Source organism: Prinia subflava, chromosome 5 (genome assembly GCF_021018805.1).
Source record: "Prinia subflava isolate CZ2003 ecotype Zambia chromosome 5, Cam_Psub_1.2, whole genome shotgun sequence".
Taxonomy (NCBI): Eukaryota; Metazoa; Chordata; class Aves; order Passeriformes; family Cisticolidae; genus Prinia; species Prinia subflava.
In genome coordinates, this window is record NC_086251.1 from 8,088,021 (window position 1) to 8,111,976 (window position 23,956).

The 23,956-nt window shown below is 37.7% G+C and overlaps 1 protein-coding gene across 1 annotated transcript in view; it reads right to left on the bottom strand.

Annotated features, from left to right (window-relative positions):
* The window catches only part of SPON1 (spondin 1), a 173,620-nt gene that overhangs the window by 132,268 nt on the left and 17,396 nt on the right, over positions 1-23,956 (bottom strand). Inside the window, exon 3 of the mRNA XM_063397928.1 lies at positions 7,398-7,531. Coding sequence (XP_063253998.1) covers positions 7,398-7,531 — 134 coding nt within the window. The remainder of the gene's footprint in view (positions 1-7,397; positions 7,532-23,956) is intronic.

Consider the following 23,956-nt stretch of genomic DNA (forward strand, 5'->3'; position numbering starts at 1 on the left):
AGAAGCTATATAAAAAATGCAGGTTTCTCTTTCTTCCTAACACAAGTAAACTCTCAGTAGGTGTTTCACCTACAAAATAAAAGACAGGGTTCTAAGTCAGTTTCATTAAAAAGTTTAAACTTTTGTCCTATTTGTTTAAAAAAAATTGCTGGATGAAGAAAATTTTAATTTATTTTTAAGGAACCAGGACAGCAATACAAGCTTTTCTATCTTGCAGTGGTTTATAAAGAGTCACTGGCCTCTAGCTGCTCTTGAGAAAACAGAAAAAAATTGAAAATTATTTGAGCTGTACATAATAATCCAGCATTGAAGGAGAGGAATGGACCCAAATCTATTAATTCCAAATCTATGCCCCTGGCAATTAAAGCTGGGCACATTTCTGTTACACCTCCTAAAAGTGAAGAATGGGGAAAAATGAAGGCACATCAAAAGGATCTCATAAGGAAAAGTGCACATTTTCTGTCTATCAAAGGTTCATTTGTTCTCTAGACTGTAAGGATGCACAGACATATCTTAGTTTGGAACCTTAATTGTGTAGAACTACCTAAAGTGTCTACATAAAATATTCTATTTAAGCTATGAAATAGCAAGCTGTATTATCTCTGTCAAAAATGAGGTTCAGAAGATGCTGTTATGTCGTAGTTAGCTGGAACATAAAGATTTTGCTTTTAAAAAAAATGTAGTAGAGATATAAAAATTTCTCTGCATGCAGAAGACTCAGTGATTCTACTAGGAAAAAGAATAAAGTTATTTATAACGTGAACATTGTTATCTTCTGTTGTTTCATAAACAGAGCTCTTGCTAGGCAAGGAGGGCAGGTTTGTCTCTCTTTTCCTTGGCTGTTATATTTACTCATAATGGAGAGCTGCCAGTAAATCCTTTATAACTCAATTGCTCCACTATTAGTATTCTAATAAACAGCTAAAACTGTTGACGTGAAGTGTCTGGACAAAGTGAGAGGATGAATGGAAAAGACAGAATAACAAATTTAATACCTGATTCAAACAAACAGGGTTTCTGTGTTGTTAGTTTTTTTACTTGGAAAATTTATGGACATAGCTTTATAGTGAATTTCTCATAGCTCATCAACCACATGCCATTTGTACTCATCTGTTTCAAAATAAACAGTGTGATTTTTCAAAAAGTGTAAAGCCATCAATCTCCTTCAAGAATTGCAACCCAAAAGTATTCAGGAATCCTAAAAGAACATGTAAGATCATCACTTCACATCTTTTATAGCAAATAGGGTGCTTGATTAAAAGAATATATTCCACATAAAGCATTTACATAAACACTCAATTAAGCATATGGAGAAAGACTTGAGCTATATTTTATTCAGGTAAGTATCCCAAAAAAATCAAAAAAAATTGTATGTACTGGGGTAAGGAGAGTCAAGCAAAGGAAATGTTTTAGTGGTGAAAGCACTAGAGGAGCAAAGAATCTACTTAGAGAACTTCATCACCTTAGTCAAGTGACCTGAATAAATTCAAACCATGTCCAACTTCTCTTCCCTGTGCCAGCTCAGCACAAAAAGTAGCAAACAAATTTTTCAGCTGAAAGTGTACATAATTCTTTGTTCTTTATTGTGTTTTAAGTTAACTCTGTTACCATCTATTAGATGTTTTTATATGGCTGGCAACAGTTTCAGAAGCACTGCAGCTTCCACCCATGTAAGGCACTCTGGCAACTGGAATTCTTTCTGTTAGAGGTGAATTTATGCAACATCGGTTTTGTGAGAATCATAATACCAACACTTTTAGTAAGAGAGACTAATTCTGAAATCCACCTTCATTCTGAACACCTCAGTTTGGCATTCCTCTTAACACAGTGTTAATGACGTGGTCAGGTATTAATCTACACACCACAAAGCTGTTCTTGTGAATTTTGGGCCTTGTTGTCCAGGTGCCTCGTGCTCTGTTTCTGAACCACAGATCTCATCGTGAGTTTTGAGTGTAGGGAGGAGACTTGCTGCTCACCAAGGCACGTTCAGGATGTAGATGTAGTTATGAACTCCTGAGGTGTTATAACATTTGGTTCTTCTTTTAGTGTGTCCTACAACACAGTGTGTACTCGGAGCGACAGGCCAAGTGGCCAGGAACGACAGAATGCTTGAAGTTACAAGAAATCAAAAGGTAAATGTTCAAAAACTGGGGTTCATTCACCCTGAGAGTTTTGAAGCTTGAGAGGAAGAGGAAGGTCAGAACCCACAAGGAGGTTGGAAACTGAGTGTTATATCCAAGGCCCAGACCCAAGGACTGGAATTTGTCCTCATAGATAGGACAGCTTTACTCCAGTAGCACAACTATCTACAAGATTTTGCTTGATATACACTAAATATGCCATAGCTTTTATTTAGAAGGCTGCATTTCTTTAAAATTCCTCTGCTCTCTGATTATATGCAAACAAGAGCCAGTGTAATTAAAATCATGACGATAATTACATATTCAGGAAACAAGAAGCTCCACACTTTTCCTCAAGAACTATAAAACATTTCCCTAGAGATGGCTCAGAACACATTTCCAGAAACAAACAGCGGAGACACTATGATGAGCACAGTGCATTTCTGCAAGTACTAATGGCAATGAACAGTATTTACAGATAGCAGATTTTAATTTGTTGGTTTTTTAAGCACGATATGTATAGCAGAAATAAATAACTTGTCTGCAGGAACTTTTGTTGGTTTTTAAAGCACGATACGTATAGCAGAATAAATTGTCTGCAAGAACTTTTGCTACATTTACCATACAAGTCACATGAGTTGTCTGAGAACTCAATTAGTTCAAGAGCCAGCTGCAAACTGCGTTTTCTTCTCTAAATGGTAAATTGAATATAAATTATCTGCATGTGGCCATCATTTACTGCATTTAATAATTAATCTCAGCCTCGGTGAAAAGTAGCAAATGCTAAAGGAGAAGAAGATAATTACCATCTCACAGTACCTCACTCTTCATGAGATCTACACCATCTGACAGAGTTACTCAATTTGGATATTAACAAGATTCTCCCTACCATGAAATTTTAATATGTGACCAGCTAAGAACTTGACAGCATTTTCCTCACTCTTGTATACTATCACATAATTCTAAAGGACTTGCAGAAAACTGTTTGTTCTCTATTTCCCACCAATTACCTGTGTCAGACATTTACCCTGCTCAGTACCACACTCAGCTGAGACATTCTTGAGGAACACAATGAACTAGATGAATCTAGAAACCTGGGGCTCAAAGCAACCCAAAAGAGGTGATTTTCCATCACTGTTAAGAAGCTTTCAATAAACATTTATTGTCCTTTTTTGAACAAATCACTGTTTGAAATCCATACTTTTGATTTTCCTTGTTTAATGAGATAAATTTCCATTACATGGACGGTTTTTTATAGAATTAAGCACAGCCGCTGAATATTAGCTGTCAGGTTACAAAAAGATATGTATGTGTACTGTTCTATTTTTTATGAAAAGCAGAATATCCTAAACCAAGCATGAAAGTTTATACATAGAAAAGAAAGGTGTTTCCTAAAACAGTTTTCACTCACTTCAACAAAATATTAAAATAAGTTGACCAAGACAGGGTTCAAAACCCTGAAAATTTCTCTACTTCCATGTGATGATACAAACACCACCAGGCTCTGGCACAGCTCTATTGCCTATGTAATTATTTTCTGCACAATTTCACACTGAAAAATAAACTTTTCTCAAGAAAGTTTTAACAGCAGATTTTCAAAGATCCTAGAAAGCAAATGCATTCTGAGGAGCTCAGAAACCTAGCAAGTGAAGTTTAGAACAGAAACTTTTATCAGAAGATGAAGGAATGACCTGGCCCTCCCACCTTGACGTGTGAAACGTTGATGTGTGATCCATCACAGGAACCAAGGGAAAGAAAATAGGGAGAGAAGGAGTGCACTGTGAACATAGACAGCTGCACTGTGACATGGAAACAAGCAGACTGTGCAAAGCACGACACCTTGGAAGGTCCAAATACACAAATAGGAAAGAGAGCTTAAAGCTTGAGGGTCTTCCAAGTAGTGTGTAAAATAAAAGTCTTTTATTTTATGTCTTCAGTGAGACTCAAGCACAGGCCTAAGCATGTGGATAAACGGAGCTTCAGCTATTGTTTGCATTCCAGAAGCAGATTTAGTGGTGGCAGTTTCAGTAGAGTCCAGAAGGATTCAAACCTTTAGGGTATTTCACTGTCATCTCTTGTTGGGAATGAAGAAAATGCATGAATTATTCTCAACTAAACAATTACAGTACAACATCATATGTTAATCCATTTTCTTCTTTTTTATCCTCAAAATTGTAAGTCTTCATGCAGAACGAGATGTTTTAGAAAGCAAGGTAGTGACAATAAGTCAAATTCAAACATATTTTTTCCCTTAAACTTTGTATTTTGCAGTCACGGGGAAATCTGGCACTACACACAGGCGTGCACATCTCAAATGATTTAGGATCCCTTGCTGAACCCTACAGGCACAGATTCCCATTTGTCTGTGTCATTTTGTCACAGCCACACTGCTCACATGCATTATGCCTAGAAAGCTCTGGGAAGGCTTCTACCTGAATCTGAGCAAATCTTTCTACCAAAGCTACCAGACTTCACAAAATGCAGAAAAATCACTGTTCCCAAACCTCACTAGTTCAGGAAAAGCTTCCTGGAAGACTTTCTACTTAGTTATACCACTAGAAAAAAAACATTACATTATTTGGCGCTTGAACTGTAACAAGTTTTTATGGATAAGTTACGTTTAACTTGTGATTACATTTAACTTTTCAATATATTGAGGTCAGTAGATCAGGGCATAGGGAAAAATTAATCCTCATGATCCAGAACAGGTTCCAAAATGCTGCCATTCTGTGTTGGAAATTCTAAAACAAAGTCATCATAGTCTGCAAGGATTGAATCTGATATGTATTGACAATTAAAAAAACATTTGCACTCCCATCACATACAGAAGAAAGAAAAATGCAGAGGGTTTGTTTCCCTTAAAGTTAAAGGTTTCAGAATTTTTGCATGAAGGGTCTGGACTTAATTCTTAAAAACAATACCTGATTTTAGACTTTTGCTTTTATCACCTAGAATAATTATGAAGTAATTTTTTTTCAAATGCTGATGTTCCAATAATTATTTTCAAATTATTTCCAAACTTTCCATTCTATTCTATGGGAGCAGACCATAAAGAAGGTTTGTGAAGAAGGCTGACTACAAACTCTAATTCACATGCCATCAAATCTTTACACACAGAAGAGAAAATGTAAATGTTGTTAAGGCCAGAAGTGACTGCTATGCATTGAGCCATGGAGGGCTGCATTGCAGCACAAACAGATGCCACATTATGAGGTTAATTTCTGGCATCAGCAACTCTTAATTATGGTCATTCTTTCTTTAAACTGTCCTGGGCATAGAGCTGTTCCTAACACCCACAGCACACTGTAAATCGGTGGTCATACCACCAACATTTTTCCTTTTCCTGGAACCTGCACTTCCAGGCTGCTCTTTTGTTTTCCCAAAGGGGTTATGAAAACTGGTGCCAGTCAGCCAATCTAGCTCTTTGTTGGCACTGCAGTGTTTTGCTGGCACATCCAGCAGCCCGAGAAGGCTGTAAGCCACTGGTTCACTCTGCACACTCTTCGAGACAGTGGTAATTTCATTCTTTCACGTGCAGAACATCAGAACTGCAGTTCTGACTGTTACATTTTGTAGCCTCTCTTAACTTTTCTGCAAAAATTCGAGTACTTCACAGAAAAAAAATCAGTGTTGAACACCCAGCATGACCTGACTAGCAGCAAGAAGAGAGAAGAAACACTTATGAAGATCCTGCAGTTGGTGGTACTTTACTGGCAGTTTTCTCTGAAAAGATCCAGACAGGCCCCTGAAACAACTTCACCCACAGATGTTTCAGTTTCAGTGAGAAAAGTATAGATCTTAGTCCTCTTTTTCTTTTTTTTGTTTTTCTTTTGTAATAGTAGTTTTAGTTAGGACAGTAATTGAAAAAAAAATTAATCCATCAACTTGTGTTGTTGAATATCATTACTGGATTAAAGTTTAAATCTTGTCTCTTCAAAAAGCCATATAAAACATCATCACCTTATTATTAATTAAGTTAAATAGCAAGTGCCTCAGGCAATACTGGCTATGCAGCTAAGAGGGGGTCAGTCCTGGGGGGAAGACTAAGGAGCTTTACTGATGAAAAGCTCAGCAAAACTCAAGGAATCTTCTGGATTGCCAAAGAAACTCTTGAAATATTCCACCTATAAACATAACACAACTTATAACAGGTTTTATTGCAGCCTGATGTACACTTGTATGAGTGTACTGTAAAGACTGTAAAGTGCTTAGCACACATTAAACCAGGGGATTCTTAAAATTATTATACTGAAACTAAGAAGCAGCAAGTAGAAGCATGCTGCCAAAGATTTGAGACTGTTCCAGAGCCAGAGTTGAGACTAAATAACCCTCAGAGATGTGGAAGAGGAGAGACTGAGACTGTCTGTCTCATGCCCATCAGCAAGAGGAGAAGTGAAGCACAGGGTGCAAGGAAAGCAGCCACGGACCATTTTTGCTGGTGGCACTTTCACAGAAAATCAATTGCAATTCTAATAACATGTTTTCCTGAATAGGCCTGAACTATCTTCAGCACATCCTTTGTGATAGCCTTGCCTTAAAAGCCTAAAACTCGCTAACCCCAGCACTGAAAAGCCTCTTCAAAATACTTTGGTCTGCTGCAGGGCACATCTTAGCAGTTTTTAAGGCTTCTACCAGACGTGAATTCAAAGAAAGTAAAGAAATCCCAATTGTCCATGAATATTTGACCAGTCTGTCCAAGTAAATATAGCAAACAAGGTCTTAAGAGACAGGACAACATTTCTCTGGCACTCTTTAGTCCTACAGACCAGTGAGTGACCCTAAAGCAAAGTGAATATACATAGAGTTATCTTTATTTACTGCTTGAAAAGCATGATTTCACATGAGAGTGTGTAATAGTAGAATAAAATCAGCAAATGATCTCCAGGTAAACAAATAGATCTGTTTTTTCTGAGAAATGTCTGTTTAGACAATCATGGCTTTGCAGAACACTCCTATTATTCACCTCAACTAAGAGCATGTTTTTTTACCCACTAGAGGGATGCAATTTCGATCTTAAATAATACGAATTTTTAGATTTTTTTTTATGTGAAACTGAAGGTTAACAAGTTCAATTAAGGTTGCTGAGTCAATGGTTATTGAAGGCTTGGCGTTCCTTTTGAATGTTTAGGCTTTAAATTGCTAACGTTTCACTATGCAAGTAGAACTAAACTTGGTCAAATGTGTCCAAGGAGAAAAAAGAATAAAGAACTCCACAGGTTCAAATAAATATTCAACTTCTTAACTGACTTTTACTTTAATATGCCTTCAAATACTTACTTCAGGATCACACATCCTGTCCCGGCGGGAGGAGCTGTCCAATACACCTGGATGCGAGTCCTCCTTCTAGGTGTGCTCTCAGTCACAGCAACGGGACAATTGCTCATGAACTGGGTTTCTTCTTCGTCTATGATCTAGAGAAGAGCAAAGAGAAGAATGGGAAAAGATAAGGAAATGCCTGGCCAACGTCTCTCATGTGTGTTTTGTCAGTTTGTGTTTTCTTTCAGTGGAATATTTTTAGTTCTCTCTGCTTAGCTCGGCACTGCTTCAGTGAATTTGTTTAGAACATGCAGACTGCCACTGACCTGAAGACCAAAAGCTCACAAAATAAAGACAGAAGAATAAGTCAGTTCTGGGTAAAGAGAATTCAGACCTTTTGGAGCATGGCTTCAAAAATCTTTTTTTTTTTTTTTTTTTTTTGTGGATCCTGATTACTGGAGCTTCTTGTAAATATTAATGAACTGAATATAATAAAATATTCATAATGTCAGATGATTGAGAATCCATTATTTACTCCAAACTGCAGGGTTTTTTTTTTTCTTTTTTGATTGATTGATTGATGGTTAACAGAAAAGTTTAAATGGTACAAATCAAAAGCCAGAGAGGCAGATTTGGAACTGGTGTTCCAAGGATTTTACTCAAAGGTGCCATGTCAAAACAGCTTTCTCACTGCATATGTGTTTCATTGATTGTACTTTAAGCCTTCTGTTCATCAGATCTCAAACAAATTTCATCAGAAACTCTTAAGTTTTATCTGGAAACAGACAATGCTCTGATATTGCAAAATTTCTCTTCAAAAAGCTCAGTGATCCTGTTCCATTTGATGAAGGCACAATTCACACAACACTGGGTCAACATTCAGGCAATAAATAACAAATCTTATCATTTTGAGGAAAAAAAGCTCTATTTATCACATTATAGCAAGATTCATCTCTGAAGGTCCCTTTTCAGAATCCTGAATAACGCACACACACAAACAAACACACACTTTTCCCAATTAAACTATTTAAAAAATAAAATCTCCTGGCAGTAAGCATAAGATTAAACAAGTATTTTGCCAAAAAAAGTACTCCTTTGCATTCTATAAAAAGAGAGGCAATATCTTTAATTGGGCCAGATCTGCTTTAGTGAGCAGGCATCCTCGCTAACTCACCCAAGGATGCTGCCAGAATTCCCAAATATTTTTAGCAAAGCCAACAAACATTTCTGTATTTCCATGGCAGAATGAAGTGGCACTGGCCCAGAGGAGTGCTGAGAAACTCTCTTCAGCTGGTCAACAGGGCAGTGGCTAATGAGTTTTAAATTTAAAGCTATTAATATGCTTCAAGTTTTTTAATGCTTCGCAGAATCTGTGTAACCAAACACAATGTGCACATTTGCTGGGTTTTAATTAGCAGGAAGCAGTGGGAAGTGTGGGATCCAGTGGAGGCTTAAGCTGACTGCAGAGTTTCTACTTCTGCTGGATACAATTTAATGTGTGTAAGTTGAGCACCAAGAAATCCCTGATCAACAATTCAGTTTCGGCCATGAACTGTACTTATTCTGTCTGCCTTGTTCCTGCACCAGTAAAATAAAGGAATAAAACTGCCTACTTATCTCTCAGAAAGGTTGTCTCAATTATTTCAGGACCATATCAATTGACCTTTTATTCCTATCTCACAGTAATTCATTCTCAATCAAAACCCAATTTTGGTGGCAGCTCTGAGGGAAGAATGAGTGATTTTATACCATCTCATACACAATAAAATACTATTGCACGTTATACAAAAGCATGATAATTCCCATTGAAAAGGCTCTCAGGAGGTCATCAGAAAATTCTTGACAAGGACAGCTTTTCTAAAAAAATGGAAATATTACAAATTACTGTACAAATTACACTGGCTCCCTTGTCAGATGCAAAGTGCTGCCGCAGTATAACTCACATTCTTGGATAAAAACTTCCAGAATATGTTCAATCCAGGTCAAGATTACATAATTACATGTAAGTATGAACAGGATTGATCAGTCACAAGCTATTCCACAATGACCAATGAAACTTTTTCCCAATCTAGTCGAGCTCTTGCCTGGCACACGCTCCACCAATGAATGTTTCTTGAGAAGCCTAACTGAAATGAATTGATGCTCTCCAAGTATAAGACCACTATTTTCAATTAACAAGAACTTAGCTGCTTTCATATCCCTAAAGATCATTCCCTCAGCAGTCATCATTGTAGACTTACCCATGGGCATTTGCACATTAAGTAAATTCTTACTGCAGTTGAATCCATCCTTTTTCCCCCAACAGTGAATGGAGTCACAAGGAATCCCAAAACCAAATCCAACAACCAAAGGAAGGAGTTGTGAGCAGCTGTGAGTGGTTATTACAAGACAAATTTATGACTTGCCTGCAAAAGCTGAAGCTATGTGTTTAGGTTCTAGATAGCCATTATGTTGAAACATCCTTGTTCCAGTTGCAGCAAATAAACATGGAAATGTTTTTTTCCATTTCTGCTGCATACTTAATTCCTGCAAATTAGCAAGTAAAGAGTTTTCTCAAGTATTTCTATAATAAACTAATTTGCAAGTTCTGGCTGTGTTTTAAAACATGATCCTGGAAGCACAGGAAGTGGCTGAGCCTCAAGGCTACATCTTGATTTCCTGCATCACTAACAATCAAAGCAGAAGACTTAGGCAATGAGTGTCTACTGGAAAACACTGAGCATAAAATCATAAGGTCTTCCAAAAAGCATTCCTTTGAAGAAAAATTGGACAGAAGCTTTCTCAGTAAAGACTCCTAACATTGAAGAATACAGTGCAGAACTCCTAAATTAGTTGGAAAGGCTCAAATGCCAGTTGATTTGAGATGATTAAAGAAAGTCATTTTATGACATATTATAAACCTAAGTATTTTCTAAATTCCAGGATTTCAGATAAACCATCTTAAATCTATTTGTTAAAAAGATGAGGGGTTTCTTTCTGTATCCATGGAGGTTCAATTCTTTATAAAAAGTTTCTTAGGAGTGATAAGAAGGGAATCCTGATTTATACTCCAGGATTACAAATGACATGATATTTTAGGGCGGTGGATGATGTTACACTCCCATGGAGGAGAAAAGCAATAGCATCCTGGCCAACTTTGGGGGAAAAAAGAGACATGTAATACAATCCTGATTTTTTTTCTGGAATCCAGTCAGACCACATAGGCGTGAAGAAAAGATTTGGCAGGGGAAAGGCACGCAGATTAAACATTGCATTAGCAAAATTGTAGCTTCTAAACCCCAGGTTATCTGTAATGGGAAGCCTTACATTTTCAAGAATGGGCCAGCAAATTACCCACATGTTGGACAAAAATCCTAAACCGAAAAATAAACACTTGGGTAAAGAATCTAAACCCTCAGAGCAAGAGATCGCCATGTGGCCTATCCTTTTGAGTCCACAAATGCAATGACATTAGATTTTAATATTTTGGACAGGTTTGAGTGTGGGGTGGTTTTTTGTTGTTGTTGGGGCTTTTTTGTTTCTATTTTGTTTTGGTGGGGTTGGTTGGTTGGTTGTTTTTTTTTTTCCTTTGGGTTGGGGTTTTTTTTGCTTAGTTGGTTTTGGGGTTTTTTAATTTTTTTTGGTGGTTAGTTTTTTGTTTTGTTTTGGTTTGGTTTTTTTCCATTATGATTGCGGTATTATTGAACCAATTTATTCCTTCAGGAAAACTAGTGTAAATCCTGAACAACATTATTGGAGTTAACTGGGATTCCAATGAGTGTCACAACAAGTAGAATTGGGCTGAACTTGGATAGATCTACAAACATGAAAGTAAGGACACTACAAGGGAAAATTTACCAGCTCCAGGTTCAGTCTTACATTCTTTGCATATTCCAAACACTGATGAGGTTGAGGACAAGTTTTGGGTGTTCCTGAAAAGCAGGACTGGATAACTGCTTAGTTGTTAAAAAAAAAAACAAAAAAAGGAACAATTGTTTTTTCTCTGAATTGGAACATTTCATGCCGAGTGACAAAGCTTGCTGTTTCTGGTTTCTATAAACTATTAGCCACAGAAACCAGGCAGTTATAACTCTCTATCCTTAAATTTATACCAGTACTGAAAAAAAAGGTTCAAAAATTTCAAAAGACTGTACATCACAAAGAAAGGGATTAGCACTGAGTACAAAAGGAGATGAAGTTACATAAACCCTCTACTGGCTTGTGTCCACTTCCTTAGTTGAAACCACTAGCTAGGACCTTCATTTCTTGTTCTGTGGACACATCATCACTTTCCACTCACTGAAACAGCTGCATTCTACTGGAACAACAGAATTAAAGGGGAAAAAAAAATCCAACACAGCTAAAGTTCACAAGATAAGCGTCTTTGTGGGAAGATGTCTTCTTTGGAAGAGCTAATATGGATGTTGCAAAACTGTCTTCTCCTTGAGGAAACTTTCCAATTATAAAAAGAACATTGGGTAACAGCAATAATATTTGGCCTTTAGGGATTAATCTAGAACAGAGCTTATTATAGGGAATGTAAAATTAATGATGTACAAAGTCGGTTTAAAAACCCTACCTCAAAGATATGCTTCACATAACCACATTGCCTGATTAAAGGACACAGCATTTCTCTCAGTCTGTGCTCGGAATCAGAAGAATCAGAACTGTGACGTTTTATGCAGTGTCAGTAAATCAATCTTGCAGAGTGGGATTCAAGGTTGTACAGAACCACTGAGCACTGCTGGGCTCTCTGGAAGATTGGGCATCCTTAGCAATGCACCACAAGGCTGGAGTTGTCTGATAAGGGTTGGGGCTAGGATTTGATTTAGGGTTTCTCTGAAGCACTGAGAAAAGTGCAGATTTATTGAAGAAAGGCATTGCTAAAATACACTTGTATTTTATCATTGTGTTCTGGTAACTTCTAGCACAAACTTTACGTAGACATCGCACAAAGTTGCAATTAGAAATCAAACTTAGTTCTGTAACCATTACCTGAGGAAAAAAAAAAAAAGTGCTATTAAGAATCTGCTGTGTTTTGCTTGTCAGTCCAAAGAAACCTGAGCTATTTTATTCCTGCAGGGCAGGCAGGGTCTGCAGGGCTGCTGCAGGGTGTATTTCAAGGTGTAACTCAAACAAAATGAGAAAGAAAGCAGTTCAGCGTGACAAGAGCCCGAAGTGCAGTAAAGATACAGCACTACACACCACCAGCTTTACTAAACAGCTTCTCCTGCCCAAGCCTGGCTTATGGGAAGCTTAACAAAACACCTATTTCTTCTTTCCTTAATATCCATGAAAAGAGTAAAGAGCTTACATGCATTGTCAGAAATAGGCGACAGTAGCTTGACAGTATTTAGCAAAATGCTATACTGTGTATTTTCCTTGCTTCAGAACCACTCTTAGTTAAAGTTATAACATGCTGAATTATAAAGCTTGCACTGAAGACTTATGCTTGTAAAATTAAAATGGCCAGTTAAGTTGATGCCATCAGTAAAACTCAAGAGATGAATGAACACAGACTGTTGTGAATTGAGGCAGTTTTCATCGAAGCAGTCACTAAGAGGGGACTTAAGGTTCAAAGTTTCATCTTTGCTTCCCATGAAGTTTCCTCCTTGACTAAAACATTAACATCTCTATGAAAACAGTTTGGTAAATTGAATCAAGCTACTTTATCAGATGTATTACTGGGGACAGGGGTTGGTAGATAATCCAGCTTTTCACAGACAACATTATTTTTATCATCTCTAAAAGAGAAACTATATCAGGCACAGAAAGATGTCATTATTCTCATAGCTATAAATCATGTTGGGTTCTACTGATAATTTTCTTTAAGACGTAGTTATTTCGACTGAAGAAAATTCTTTCATTTCCTATTTAAAAAGCAATTTGCAAACACTAATTTCCAGCAGGGGAAGGACAAAAATCTTTACAAATTCTATGATCTTTTGAAATCCCTTCAAATATTCTAGCTCCTGAGCACATCCAGTGGTCTCCAACAACGCTCACCAGAAACTGGGAAGTATTTTAAACACTGGACTTGCTTTTCACACCTTGGCACACAAAGACCCAAAGTGCCCCAGCTGGCTCTTGCCTAAAAGAGTACCCTGCCATGAGCATCAGAGCATACAAATTACTCTCAGCACCAGGGGCACAGCACGAGGAAAGTGTGCAAAGGAACTCCGTGTGACGTTTTGTACAAAAGCAGCGAGTCACTCTGTGCCTTGCCTGACAAACGACCTAACTTCATCCCCACTGCCTGGTGTCCAGTCTACACAGCAACTTTTACAGTATTTCCAGTTATGTGTATGGATTCTGGGAATGACTGAAAATTTTAGTTCAAAGAAACAGGACTTCTGGCCCACTTTGATGTACAATTTATTCAAGTTAGATCTAAATCTAGAGTAAATTTACTGAGGTCAGGGTCTGTGCTGACCAATTCAAACATATTAATTCTTGGATTACAGGGTTTTTTTTCATTATATTCAGGCAATAGCCAAAGAAATGGGTTTGCTTTTCTATGAAATGAGAGGGGATTTTATGGTCTAAGTATAGTTTAAATTAGGAAGCAAGAAATAGCAGATGAAAAAGGAGTAAATTTTATGATTGTAAAATGAAAATGAAGACATTTTACTGCCAAAACTCTGTTCCAAGGATTAGGAAGCAGAGCTGTCCCACTGCAGCCCTAAAACAGAATAATAACCAGGGAGGATGATGAGGACACGAGTGAAGGCTGTGCTGTGATGACAGAGGCAGCATTAGTCAGAGCAGTCCTCTGGCCAGTTCCCTACAGGTGAGCCAAGGCCAACCCAAAATAGCAGCTGTAGAAAATTAAATCCAATATTGAAAAATAAAAAAAATGCAGCACAGCCACTTAGGGCTCTCACTGGATTTCTTATTTCTGTCTTCCATGTAATGAAGAGATCAGAGTGCCAACAGTTTTTCCAAAACGGCAAAACTAATGTACTCATTTCAGATGAGAATATAACCACAATAAACCTCAACAAAGATCCATGCAGGGTTCTCTGTGGAAGTATTCCAATATAGAAATGTATTTATAATATAAATATTATTTATACTCAGTGTTCCCTTGTCAAATTATTTCAGTGGAAACATTATTTATTTGGCAAAATATAGCCACTACTCCAATCTAGTAAAAAATAGATTTTGATAGGTGATGCCTCAAGTGCTTTAGCCTAGGAGAAACATTGCTTGCTGAAGGGCATACTGTGTAGAAATCAAAAATTTTTAGATAAAAATCATTCAAAAGAAGTAAAAATTAAAGATTTTGTATATTTCTTGTTCATTCAGTACAGTCTGGACCTTTCATTCAAGTCTATAATACACACATTTTCCTGGAAAGAGAGAAAACTGCTGTTAATTCCTATATGTATTTCCCACCACTCTACCCAGATATATGTAAAGCAATTAGCTACCTTACATTAATGAGTGCCTTTTAATCTGATTTTCTAGTTAGCTAAAAAGCTTTGGGAAGTTGTTTAAAGAACAAAATGCTTTTGCGGCCTCATAAAAGAAAGTGATATAAAGCAAGGCAATGTGCACACAACCCTCCACTGGAAGTGAGACGTGACTGGGATTGCTGAGCAACCTCTCCCAAACCACTTCAGCACAGTTTGTGAAGCAGGGATAGAGACACTGAGCTCCTTTTTCAAACCAATATATTAAATGCTCTATGATAACTTACTTATTATCCTTAGCAGCTTGTCACACCTCCAATTGTTCTCAGGCTTTATAAACAGGAGTTCTTTGGGAAGAGATTAAATCTGAGATCCCAGAACTTCAGCCTCTGCTGTGATGCACCAATTGCTCAAATTAAATGGAAAAGTAGCTTAGAGAGTCAACAAGAATTTAAGCCAGGGAAATCCAAGGAAGACATAAAGTTGGAGTGGCTCCCTGTGTACTAACCCTTTGTCTCGCTTTCGTAGAAAGAACAGCCAAATTCTATCAAAGATCCCCCAGCTCAGTGCATTGATGCTCACAGAGCCCAGGAAGCAGAACAAAAACAAATCTGGCAGGGCTGCAGTTTGATGACTACATCTTCCACACCAGAGTACCTTTTCAGTGTTTCCAGGGATTGTGGCACAATTAATGCAGAAGGAAATTCAAAGAGTGCTAACAAAACAAGAACCTTAGTTTGCAAAAAAATGGTTTCTGTTTTCATTTGGCTGCACAGTGGGATCAGAAGACAAAACTTACTTAGTTATTGCTCTTATTTATCCTGCAAAAAGCTGAGCCATTCTATTAGAGTGTGTTCTGGGACCAGCATTGAAGACTCGGCTTGTGAGATGGAAGATACAGATTCACAAATCCATTCTGAGTTAGGCTGTTCACTGTCAGTGAAAGATTTTACAAAATGAGTAGCCTTCAGCCAGCCTCTTTTCTGAGCTGTTCTACCCCACGTATGTCCTGAACCAAGGGGAAACACTGACTTGGCAGACAGGTAATGAAAAGCACTTTGAAATGTGTCTTCAACTCTCTGCTCTGTTTATTTTATGACTTTCCCCACAAGTTACTGAGCCAGCCTCGTCCCTGCTGGTCTAGTGAAGTGTTTTACAAGTTTTACAAAGCAGAGGGATGCAGGAAAAGAGGCTGAGTGAAATCTGTCCTGAAGGAGACTGGTGTTGTGTGGAAAAGAATGTTTTAGGGCTACAGACCTCTCTGGTGCAATCCTTGTTCTAACGGCTTGGACACCTGAACCTTCTCCTCCCCATCCAGGTATAAATCCTTTTCTGACTCATGCTGGATCTCTACTTCAACCTGGAAATTATATCTGGATGAAAAGTTTTCCCACTTCCCAAAACTAATCAATGAATCAGTGAAAATCAGTATATTCCATTAAAAGGGTCAATATACTGGTGTTTCTTTATGGGGAGACAAGAGACCAAAATGTTTCCCCAAAATATTAAGAATTCCTTCTAGCATTTCCTTGCTAGTCCAGGACTGCAAGTGCATCAGTTCTAGGAGTGCCAGCACTGAACTTTTTAAAATGTTGAATCAAAAACCAAATAACTCCATTTATTTCTGACCACCACAAATGCCCTTGTTTGAAAAGGGACAAAACAGGGCTCTGAGCTTCCTCCCCAGACCCGGCCTTGTGTGTTGTCTTGAACCAGGGCACATGAATTTAAACCAAACTCTAGCAATGCGTAAAGCATATTTCAAATGCATTTTCTAAATCCACGTGGTGAAGAATTCATTCAGATTCTTTCTGTCTCAGCACAAACCAAAGATTTATAAACATAAACCTGATCCAACTTCCAGGTCATATCCTAAGCACACCATTTAAGGCCATTAAAAAGTCCACTGCAGACTGCCCAGTGCCTGGCATGACTGAATCCAGGATAAAGAGAAATTATGTTTATGCACACGTGTGTTGAAAGCTGAAGGACTATCTAATTGCTGTGAGCAAAAGTCAGCATTTTAATTTCCGCTAAATGCAAATAAAAATCTTGTCAGCACATTCTTAACTCATCAAAACAATGTGAAACTTTTCATACCAGTACCAGGATTTTACTCAATTTCTGCAGTGACTCTTGTTATCTGCCTGAGCCCATGCGTCCTTGCTTCTGTCAATGCACAGAATCTTTTGCACAAAAATGCCATTTATAAATGCTTGAAAGAATGTGCCTCCACTGTGACTAGTAGATATTTCATTAGTAAGGACTTCCAGTCACCATTCAAGTCCAGTCAATAACATATTTTAAATTCAGTGGTCTAGAACTTCTGTTCACCCTGAAAATAATCTTTAAGCACCCACACAATTAAGAAATTGAATAATAATAATAAAGACACTCTCATGTTCATAATCCAATGATACTTGAGAGAAAGCATGATCTAATCCTAAATCCACTATTCTTATTATCAGTTTTAGAAAGTTTGACTAAGAGCAGTCAAGAAAATGAGACCTTGCTATCAGAACAAAGCACATGGGCTGGGGGAGAGTCGTTACTAATTCCTGCAGCACAGTACTTTCATAAAGTTGGTGTTAAATGATACTGATGAGATGTCTCTGCCATTTGAAATTAATTACACTGATACAAAAGATACTTTTGATAAGATTATCTTTGTTGTATTGTTGTATATTACCAACATCTCTAGCCATATTGAGCAATGCATAAGTAATGTGGGTGCCAGAGAAACATTTGCTGTGGACTCACACAGAAGAAGACATGAACCTTATCTTCTGCTCACACTGGCATTCCTCATTTACATTTCTGTGGCAAGGAACTCCAGGTTTGTTGTCAATTCAATTTAAAACTCAGGAACTGCCATTTTTATTTCAGGAACAAAATCCCAGATAAGAACGCAGTTGCAACAGCAGTCGATCAAAGAAAAAGGAATGTTAAATTTGAGGAGGTACATAAAAGATCTGACAAGGAAGAAATTTTATAGTGGTTGGTCAAACATAGCGTGAGCACTGGAGGCACCTTTCTGTGTCAGATGTTCCCTGCAGAGGGATGATAAGAGACTGACTTCCTCCCCAGCCTTTCTCTCTTTTCCATGTCAGAGTGTTAATTGCCAGCCAAAGGAGCCTTTTCTAATTATGACTTTGTGTGGAGTATAAAGTCCAACATGGGCTTAAGAGTAGAGGGGGCTTCTTCACTAATATAATCAATAATATTATTATAGAGATGACACTTCTCTGCAATACAATGTGACAACAGGCAGCAAAGTACAACAGAATTGCCTCTTCTGCTCTTAGGAGCACCAAAATTGATGAAGGTCATCTGAAATACACAGCAAATGTGAGTCTGCACATTTTACCAGATCAGCATTTCTCAGTTGCTTCGTTTGTTCAGGCTTTTCATTTAACCTTCATTTTAGGAAATATTACACTACTCAGCATTATGACTGTAATGCCAAGAATAGCTACCTCACTTGGAGCTCCTCACTTAAGAAGGGATTTAAGGATTACAGAAAATACATATTTTTAATGGCATTACTGTCCTGCTCAGTGTTGGAGCTTTAAAGCATCAGCAGCTCTGGCACATGTGCTATTCATGTTCCTCGTGAGTGTCTCAGTGCCAAAATATACATCCCAACCCAGCGGAAGCCGATTCCACACAAATTCTCATAGCCTTTGGATGACTGTGTACAGAACATAATCTATTTCTGAGAGACTTAATCCACTGCTAAAACCACATTTACAGCAGAAATACCCGTGATCTGGAACTACAGGCTTTGTGCAGATAAACTTAAGAAGGCATTAAAAAAGCTCTCAAATCTTTTGCTGAGCAATTTGCATCCACTGTCGGGTCAGGAATGCTGCTGGTGCAGAAGAGCTGCAGGGAGGCAGGAGGGGGTTCTGGCAGCACTGGCAGGAGTTGTGAGCAATTAAAAAGCCACCACACTTTTTGTGTGCATGTGAATGTGTGCCTGAAGGTTAAATAGAGTCAAGAGATAATAATGCAGGCTCTGGCTCCTGTACTTTTGATATGCTGATGAACTTAATGCACAGCTCCTCCAGTTCCTTCCTTAGAGGGCATCACAGATTATATGCTCTATTCACCATCACTTCCCCAGCCTGCTGCTTTATAAAGCCAAATTTCATGTTACCTTGAGCACCCTTCCAGCAAATGAAACCTGCAGGCCGAGAGTTTCCAAGAAATCAAAAAGTTCTGCTTTCTCCCTTCCAGTATGAGGGGATTCTGACTGAGAAAGACACACTGCACTCAACCAACAGTAAAGCCATAGTTTGGCACAAAGGAGACTCTTGTGAGCAGACCAGATATTTTTTTTTCAAGGGTTTGGTAAGCTCTCCTCAAACACTGACTGAAGTTCAAGTCAGTTAAGTGCTGAGACTAAAAAGAAGCTCACATTAAAACATGGTTCAGACACTTTCTGGAACAGTGTCTTGCACTAAATGTTCATTATGGGATCCTACCAGTGACATGAGTAACAGAAAAGCAACTAAAAGCTTCAGGGGTTGTATGAGTCTATGTTCAGTGGTTTTGTTTGATTTTGGGACCTTTTATGGTTCTTTCCAAAGAGGATTTCTATTGTCTTGAACACAAGCAATGTATTTCCCCATGGTCTAAGATGTCTTCTGCAGGAAATAATCATGCACAAAGGGATTCTGAAAAAAGTAGAATAACAAAGAAATTTAGTAAAAGTTTCTAACAAAATTCTTAATCCCTCTGCAAGTTGAACTACTCTAAAAGTAGAGCTGTAAAATGAAATGGTAGTGTCTCAAATTCTACTTCTACACAGATCAACACTGTAATAACTGTCCTAATCTCAGGGACACTGAATGAAATGTTCACTCACTGCTATTTCCATATTACACATGGGCCACAGATCTTGCTCAAGACCTTGGCATAAAACATTTTCTTTAAACCAAATAATAAAAGGCAGTGATTTTGTTAAATCTGCTTCTGACATTTTTCATACATTCTAAATGAATTTCCAAGACAGGTTGCATAAGGGACAGCTGATTTCTGAAGCTTCAGAGGAATCTTATATAAAAGTATTAGGCTAAGTTTCCAGCTCCTGCTGCTTTGGCACATTTTGTTCTGAAATAACAGTTTTCTTTATGTGTGTCAATTTTGTGGCTGTGGATAGATTTCCCAATTAAAGAACCGAACTCTCAGCTTTCCATACATGCAAATGGCAACAACAAGAACAAAAATTTAGAAAAAATCAGAAATTCTGGTGGTTGTTTTTTCCAGATTATAGTGTTGTTTTATTTGAAATTTCATTAGGATGAGCAGAAATTCAGTATATGTAATTATAAACCAAGAGGGTGGTAAATAAATTTTCTTCTGGCAGTCCCTTGCAACTCAGCATGTTCTGTGATTCTATTAAAAAAAAAAAATCCACAGTGAGAATAATCAATCAGTTAAACAGCCTCCAGAGGAACATGGTAGAATCTCCATCTCTGGAGGCTTTCAAGAAGTGGCTGGACAAGGGTCAAAATAACTTAATCCAGACTCCCTTTCACATGAATGCTTGGATCAGATGATCTTTCAAGACTCCTCCCAATCTACCATGTTCCATGATTTTATGAAGTAATCATTCAATGAATTTCTGCTCTCATTTTTTATATGTATTACAAATTGTACCTTTGCAGTTCCTCGCATTTTTTCCTACACTTGATCTGCTACAGGTAGTTTTTCCAACCTGGAACACAGCTTCTTTCAGCCAGATGACTCCGTTTTCTCACTGTCCTTCTCTCCAAAACACTTACACAGGACAGCACCAAATATGAGTCCAGACAAAACCACCTTCTCAAACCGATGAGGTGTTGGTGTGTAGGAATACAAACAGCCGTCCCTTTCTTCTTGACTCCCATGTGAGGATCTCAAGTGTTTTACTGTGAAAGTTTTTATTTGAGAATTTCACCGTAAGGGGCAGAAATAATCTAACCCATCCATCTAAGCATTTGCAGAACATGAGCATGGAAGAATGAGAAATAACTCATATTTTCATTGCAGAAACTGAATATTGCCCTGCAGGTCAGCTCTAACTCATGACGGGTGTCAAGCCATCTCTCACTCCTAAAGCTGAATTTTGGTGATACAGGAAATCTGTCTCAGGTGTTCAGGACAATCAATCACACCAGTGTTTGTTCAGAGGCATTTGATAGTTTCAATACAATTCTGAATTATTTGCAATAAATTTCAATGAAAAGCTGTATAAAGCTCAAAGTCAGCACCCTGGATCTTCTGTTTTTCTGTGCTTTTCCATCTTTTGGAGACTAACCATATAAATTTTGCACAGGTACTTGAGAAAATAATTCTATAAGGAATGCAACTGTAAAGCAACTTGAGCAAAAAGGAAAAAAAAAAAACCTTTCTGGTTCAGAAAGGGAAAAATAGCTCCTGCTGCTCAGAAATTCAACCATATCTAAAAAAAATTAATTTGCAGGCGATACCAACACTTGATAACTGACAGTTAATCTCCAGAATATGAACTATGTAATTCAAGAAGTATTGAGATTAAAGGCAAGGAATCATATTTAATAGATGAGATTCTTATTACTTCTTCTTTTCACTTAAAAAACCCCAAACCACAACAATTCCATGTTATACAGAGCACTGCAGGCATTACACCATCCAGTTTAGTAATCCAAAGTACATATAAACGTTGCTGTTTCTGATTCTGTGCCAAACAACAGGAAGAACTAAAACATAGTATGAATCCAAACACATTTATTTAAGTGACTAAGCACAGAGTGCTAAGAGAGTGTTTGGAGGGGTTTCATCACTTTAATCCTGTAGTAGGAAAGATTTGCTTATCTTTTTGATACATACCAGGACAACAGCTAATATTACTGGAATCACTTTTACCATTCCCACCAAATTTATAACATTAGACTGTGCTCCCCTGTTTTCAAATCTTTGTATTATATTTCACACTCATGATTGGAAGGTCATGCATTTAACAAACATTTGGTATTTTATGCATGGACAATATTTACGTGCAAAGAGAAGGAAGATTACTGAAACATTCCTGACTTGGGAGGCGAACACTGCATGTGAAGAGCAGAACCCCTGAAGTTTAGTCATGGCTCAAGAGTGATATGCAATCTTGAGCAAGTTCCTCCAATACCTAACCTTCTGTAAAATGGATATCATAAATTCACATTCCAGGAAAAATATTTACGGAATTTAGTTCATGTAAAAACTTTGAAGTCTTAATCAGAGAGACAATATAAAACTGAGAGCTGTATTATATCCACAAATGTGCAAATGTGGAGTGCTGACAAGGGAAATGATGAGGACAAGACTAAGTAGATATAACTGGAAAAATTTTTCTTATGATTTCTCTAAATTCAAGAGGATATATCAATGAGTTTAGCATTTTATCCTGCCTTTATATTTCCATCATGTTTTTAATCCTGCAGTATTCCTCTCCATATTTATATAAGTTTAGTTTATTAGGCTCAAGCATATCCCAAGTTTTTAGAGGACATGATGTGCATAGATGAAAAAAACATGACCAGAAATGTAAAACTCCAGGACCAGCTTTCACACAGGTTGTATCAGGTTTGCTCCTCCCAAGAGGAAAGCCCAAATCTCTCCCATAGCCAGTAGAGAGAGGACAGATGGGTTCAGGAACCTAAAACCACACTGCCATGTACACAATGTTCTTTCTGTGAAAGCTGCCAGTTGCAAAACATCTGCACCACACACAAAGCTGGCTGTTCAGAACATGGGTTTAATTCATTTTGCAAGTAATGTAATCTGTGGAACATCAGATGAACTAAAAGGAGAAACAAAACAGACAAATAGAGAGTTTTGAGAAGGTACCATATGGGTCTTTTTCATCTTTTGGGGAAATCTTACACAGTGTCTAAGAAATTATTGTTTGGAACACACACTGTATTGAAGCTAAGGCCATTATATAAGCGCAGTGTCTAAATATATCATAACCCAATTCTAATTCATGCGAGCACTTTGTATAACCTTTATGGACAATAAATCTGGGTTACTGAAAGATTCTAAAGGAAGCCAAGAAACTTTGCACAGTCAAAAACCCCACTGCAGCTAATACAGAAAACATTTATGATTATCTTAATCTGGGATTTATTCACAATGTGTGGGCAGATTTGCTTAACAGGAAGGATTAGTGGAGGGGGGTGATTTACGGACTGGAGGTTTTCCCTTTACTCCTACATGTGGGATTCCCACAGTATCATGTAAAGAGAGGCCAGAGCAAAAGGACAGCAAAAAGAGACAAACTGCTGCCTTAGCAACCATTTAAAATACCTCCCTGAAGCTTCCAGAAGGTATTCGTCACATAATGGTATAAAATAGGGAGTTCATTTTCCTGGGAAAGTGAGTAATTGCTCAAGAGAGATTGTAGTGAAAAGTATTTCTCAATTTTTATTATTTGTTTGCTATTTTATGTCTCCTCTACTCTATATTCTTCCTATTTAAAAGCAGTCTGTTAGCTAAAATAAGTTTGTGATAAACTGGCTAAAAAGAGCAATAACAGGTATAATTAAGTCTCCCATACAAGCAAAATCAACTTTACTCATCCAGCTGAAAGTAGGAGGAAAAAAGAAAAAGGATTAAATGAGTTCTAGGAGAAGAAAACCCTGATGTGTGCCTGACAAATAATGAATAAACTCTGGCAATGTCCTAAGGAACCTCTGCTACACTAGTGACTGTATCAAGATATAGCCATTAAAATCATGGAACACTAAGTACCAAAGCTAACTCTTACATACTCATTCTTTTAAATGTTTCTTTTGAGAAGAAAAGCAGGTTCAAACGAACTGTGCCCACCCACAAGGAGAAAAAAGAGGCAAGAGCAGCAACAGTGCCTCAATTCACATAGATGTGAATAATTGGAGCCCAGTTCAATCTGTGAAGTAAACAGAAGCAGGATGAAGGCTTTTCAATTTACACCTACAGCCTACAAATTAGTAAGCAGTCTGGTAGGATGAGCTTGCCAGGGATTGCATAATAACCCTACCCCCAGCAACAATGCAGGGAACAAAATGGTAGCTCTATACCAGCAGGGAATTTCCCTTTCTAATTACTGACTACTATGAAAAGCATTCTCCAGAGCCAAACGTCAGCTTTTGTGCAACTGGACTGGGAATTTCTTCATTATTCCTGATTTAGTCTCATCTG